Here is a 5,193-nt window from a genome sequence, read left to right on the forward strand (position 1 = left end):
ACAGTGAGAGTAGTTGTTAGGGCTGACTGGCTGGAACTGAGGGTGGAAGGGGGCTTGGCCCGCTCTCCAAGCTGCTGGGCTCCCCTCACCAACCCAAGGCTTTATCAGGGCCCAGCCTCTCTCTCCCAGCCTACCCGGGTTCTTCAGACCCCAGAGAGGATGGAAAGACTAGGAAAGAAAGGGCTGGAAAGCTTAAAATGGAAGAGGTGAGGCCTTCCTACCTGGTCTTGATGCTGACCTGCGATGTCGCCTTGGTCAAAGGCCTGTGGGGGCTCTCTTACCCCCCTGCAGCCCCCACCACCCCAGGCAGCAGCCAGCCAGTCCTGGAACCATGGTCTGTCTGAATCTTCCCACAGCTTCAGGTCTGGGGGAAAGTGCGGCTGCAGCTATTGCTTAAATTTAGTGAATTCTCCCATCAGCCCGGACTCACCGTCCCCACGTGGGGAAGGAGAACAGGTGCTGCCACCAGCCCTGCTGATGTGAAGTTCCCCTGTCATCATGCCAATCCATCCTCTCCTCCGACCCAGCACCCCGTGCCCTACCTGCCCCCTGCCCCCAACCTGATCTCAGATCAATAGAAGGACTCTCCCTAACCTCCCTCCTCTCTGGCTCGGGGACTCTTGTAGGACATAAAGGTCTTACTGAAGTCTATTCAGACTCCTTCCTGCTTCCATGTACCTGCCTCCTGTTCTGTGTTCAGCGCATTTGGAGCAATGGCATAAGGGGAACAGATCCCTACCACCTCCCTCCTCAAGCCTCTCCCCTCCTGCTTGAGGCCCGCGTCCCCAGCTGCCTAGTGGACAGAGTCGGGCTACCCCAGCAACACGCTGCCTCCATTTCTCTGGCAGCAGCCCTGGGTTTTCCTCCAGCTCCCTGGGAGGAGGCCAGGGTGTCTCTTCTTGGGTGCTACCAGAGTTGTGAGGGAGCTGCAGAGGAAGCAGCTCTTCCCCACTGCCCTTCTCCCACCACGCCCAGGCTGGGTCTTGTCCCCGGCTGGTCCCAGCAGCCCGCCTTCCCCACATCACATCTCCCGTGAGTGCCATCAGCGGGGTGGGGGGTTAGGCCTCCAGAGCTGCTGTCCACTCCCTGAGCCTGCCTCTAGCTCCTGCTAGCCAGCTCCTTCCCTCAGCTCTCCCCAACCTTGACTTTGGCTGTGCTGCACCACCCACTGGCTCACAGGGGCTGCCGGTGGGGGTGGGTGGCTGGCCTAGGCTCTCCTGATAGTTGGAAGAGCAACAGCTTTCTCCTCCTGCCAAGAGCACGGCATCCATCCTTCCCCGGCCGCCACTCGAAAGAGCTGTCTTCATCTTTGAATGCATAGCCAGCTCAACCAAGTGTGGGGAGGGGCACATTAGCAATCTGACCCCTTCACACATGCTGTCAGGAGGGTGAGCATCCTGGGGATGGGGATTAGGGCAGGATGGAGGGCTAGGTTTGGAATTAGGGGGTGAGTGTATTGGGAGGAAATGAGGGTTATAGCTGGAGTTGGGCCTAGGCCGGGGGCTAAGCTGAGTGGGAAGCTGTTGTGGTGAGCTCTGCAGGCACCGGGAGCCAAGAGAAGGGCCGGAATGCATGCTCCCGCCCTGCTCTTTCCCCTAAACAGGCTTCAGGAGCCTGGCAGAGCAGCAGTTCTCTGATCATGCCTAGTCACCCCACTTCCTAGGCCTGAGGCTCTCAAATACCCTGACCCAAACCCTCAGCATTTTCCCATCAGGCAGCTGGCTCTGGGGGAGTCACCTGAGCTACAGCATTGCACAGTTCCTGGGGGTGCATCCCCCACATAGTCTGTGCAACTGGAGCTCCTGGGTGTTGTACGTTGTGCAGCCCGTGAAGCCGTACCCCGCAGCCCTGGGGCTGGGCACTCTGCAAAATGAGGGGCTGTGAGCCCTGGGCCCCAGACCTGCCTCCTCATGTCTCCCAGCACCGGTGCCCTCTTGACCTTACCCAGGGGGTTCAAAGCAGAAGGTTTGGGTGGCAGCTCCTATCCCGACACAACGATGTGGCCCCAGCCGATCCGGCCTTGGCTTACCTGCCTGTAACAGGGAGCTCATTCGCCCCCAGAGCTGGCCCTTGCTCCCTGCCACGGGGCTCTGCCACTTTGCCGCCCTGGCACTGGCCCTGCTGGCGCTGCTGGGGGCTCTGGCCCAGGTGGACGCCCAGAAGATGATCAGAGCCCAGTGCAAGGTCCGGCCTACAGCCTGCTACTCCTTCCGCTTCCTCAGGCTGCCTGCACTTTCTCTCAGCCACTGTCTTCAGCCCCCACAGGTGGGAATGGGCCCTGGGGGGTGGGAGGGAGGACCAAACGAGATCTGAGGAGATCCACCAGCTCTCCCTGGGCTCAGGGAGCCCCAGCAGGGGCTGGGCCTTGTTCCCTGGAGCCCAGACTTCAGAGACCCTGCAGGTGTGGCTGGGGGGTGCACAGGTGAGTGCGCACGGTACCCGAGAGTGAGCGGGAAGAGCGCTGAGGTTTGGGTATATGAGGAGGGTCTCTGGAGAGCAGGGAGGGTTCTTAATAGGCCCGAATCCAAGGTCTCAAGCTGATCACAGTTAACCTTAGGAGGCGCCTTAAGGACCATTTCCCTGGCCACACGGAAGTGGGACCTGGGTCAGAATGCCTCTGGGGGAAGGAGGAACTTGGCCGAGGGCAGAGGGGCTTCTGGACAGAGCTTCTGACAGCCGGCCAGGGCGTCAGAAGACCTGCTCTGAACCCCACTGACCCCTTTGTCTGTCTGTCTTCCCAGACTTCCCTCAGCCCGCGTCTTCTAGATCTTAATGTAATCCTTAGCCCCCAACTAAAAGCCCTGGGCCTGGGTCCTGATGTTGGCGATCCCGCTGGTTTGTGTGTGATCTTGGCTGCTCTCTTCCCCATCCTCCTCCATAGAGGATCCTTCCAGCTTCAACTTCCACACTCCCCTTGAAGCTTTTAAAATGACTTATTTGATCTTCCTTCTCCCTGCCCACAACCAACATACACATCCACGCATGCCGCAGGCATCCCCCTGCCGGCTGCCTGGCTGGGTGTGGCACTGACCGTGCCGTGGGGCCAGTGGGGGAGTGGGGAGTGGCAGGAGAGGCCGGAGAGGGGAGCAGCACATCATGCTTTATAATTAAACTCAAATCAAAAATAGAAACAGCAGCAAGTGCGCAGAGACAAGCGGCTGGAAGTCAGCAGCACTACGTGCCTGTCAGACAAGACCAGAGCCCGGGCCAGATCCCCCCGCAGGTGGGTGAGTGCCCCTCCTTCAGGGGTGCACAGAGCTTGCTGGGTAGTGAGGGCCAGGGCACCTGGGCCTGCGTGTATTGTGGCGGGGGTGAGGGGGACTGGGTTAGATTGGGGGATGGACGGGTCAAATAAAGGCACAGACAAAGCCTCGCAGAGTCAGAAAGACCTGCGCTTGAATCCCGGCTCCCATGCTGTTGGCTGTGTGACCTTGGGTAAATCGCTTAATCTCTCTGAGTCTCGGCTTCCTTCCCTGTAAAATGGGGATCATGATATTACCTGCCTCTTAAGGGTACTGTGAGGATTCAGTGAGAACATGTGAACACTTAGCTCTGGCTGGTACCTAGTGCATCCTTAGTGAGAGGTGAATGTAACAGTAGTCATCGAGACAGAGAAAGAGACATCAGGGGACACAGATAAAGACCACGCCTCACTGACCCATGGGAAAGTCGCCCTCTACCCGGGATATGGCTCGGGCTTGAATAGGTAACGGTAATAATAGCGGTGATAACAACAGTAAGATGTCCCATTTATTGGGCAGCTACCATGAGGCAGAGCCTGTGGGACGTGCCTTCCATTCATTACCCCGTGGGGTCCTCACAGCAGCCCCACTGAGGACACTGGCTCAGAGGCGTGCACACAGATGCCAGCACCAGGCCCAGGTCTGCCCTCCTCCAAGGCCTGCAGGCTGGGGACAAACCCACCAGCCGCTCACCACTGGCAGCCTGTGAACACCGCTCTCAGGCTTCCTTCGCCAGGCTCCGCAGAGATCTCCCGCCCCACCTGTCCTGAGGCTGCAGTCTCACCTGGTCTGCCTGTGGGGGAAGGAGGGGCAGAGAGAGCGAGCAGCAGGGGAAAACAGGGGGGACAGCTCCTGGGGCTGAGCAAGGAGGTGGGTGGCAAACAGCTGCTGCCCTGAGACAGTGGGCCTGGCCTGAGGCCACCAGCAGGCAGGGCTGCTGGGAGGCTGTGGAGCAGCCCAGCCCCTGGGGAGGATGGGAGACAGAGGCCACGGGAAAGAACACAGCGAGGAGGAGAGAGGCAAAGGCAGAAAACTGTGTGAACCTGTCATCAACAGTGACACAACAGCAGGCAGAGCTGGTGCCTGCAGAGGCAGCTGTTGGCTTCGGGGGAGATGCAGGAAGGAGGCCCGGAGTGCATGGGGGGCGCAGCCAGGCTGGCCCTGTCCCTGAGGGAGCTGGGCCCTGCGTCACCCTCAGGTGGCTGAGGAGATTGGGAGGATGTGTTAGGCAAGGTCCCTGGCAGTCCAGGTCTGTGGGTGGCAGAAACCGGGGGGAGCTGCTGTAGCCACCAAGTCCCTGTCTGTGGTTGTGCCTGGAGCGTGAAGAATGTGTCGCTGGGCAAGCGGCTGCCCACGGTGAGCTGTCAGTGGGTTTGTCCCCAGCCTGGAGGAGGGCAGACGTGGGCAGTGTTCCTAGGCCTGGTGCTTGCATCTGTGTGCACGTCTCTGAGCCAGTGTCCTCAGTGGGGCTGCTGCGAGGTAACACATGGAAGGCACTTCCCACAGGGGCTGGGCCTGCCTCCGCTGGCAAAGTGGGATGGGTAGACAGGTGGGGGATCCATCCATGAGCATCAGGAGGGAGGCCCTTAGCTGGGGTCTGACGAGGAGTACCCCTTAGTCCAAGGGAAAGGTGCCATTCTCGAGACCTGGGCCTAGGTGCCCTAGGAGGCTGAGGCGGGGCTGTGCCTGAGGAACCCCAGATCCCTGATCCCTCTGCTGTCTCCTCCTCTGCCCAGGAGCCTCTGGAGGAGCAGGGTCCAGCTCCCTCAACCGAAGCCTGGCTGCCTACTCCCAGGCACAGCTGGGCTGCGAGGCACCCATTGGCCACTGGGGGGCAGCCTTACCCCACGCCAAGCTCAGAGACCTGAGTCCCATCTGCTTTGCCTGGGGCTCAAGGACCAGCTGGCAGCTCCAGACCAGTGTGGCTTTTGGATGATTCTGGAGCCCGGGG

General features: G+C 60.2%; 1 protein-coding gene across 3 annotated transcripts in view; it reads left to right on the forward strand.

The window, feature by feature from the left end:
• The window catches only part of DUSP13 (dual specificity phosphatase 13), a 30,622-nt gene that overhangs the window by 462 nt on the left and 24,967 nt on the right, over positions 1-5,193 (forward strand). Inside the window, exons 2-3 of one of the 3 annotated variants that reach the window (XM_015564991.1) lie at positions 2,062-2,265; positions 3,129-3,223. In XM_015564991.1, coding sequence (XP_015420477.1) covers positions 2,062-2,265; positions 3,129-3,223 — 299 coding nt within the window. Of the gene's footprint in view, positions 1-2,061; positions 2,266-3,128; positions 3,228-5,193 lie in introns of those variants that run through there. The other 2 variants (XM_015564992.1, XM_015564993.1) reach the window with 2 other exon arrangements.

Source organism: Myotis davidii, unplaced genomic scaffold (assembly GCF_000327345.1).
Source record: "Myotis davidii unplaced genomic scaffold, ASM32734v1 scaffold2161, whole genome shotgun sequence".
NCBI classification, from domain to species: Eukaryota; Metazoa; Chordata; class Mammalia; order Chiroptera; family Vespertilionidae; genus Myotis; species Myotis davidii.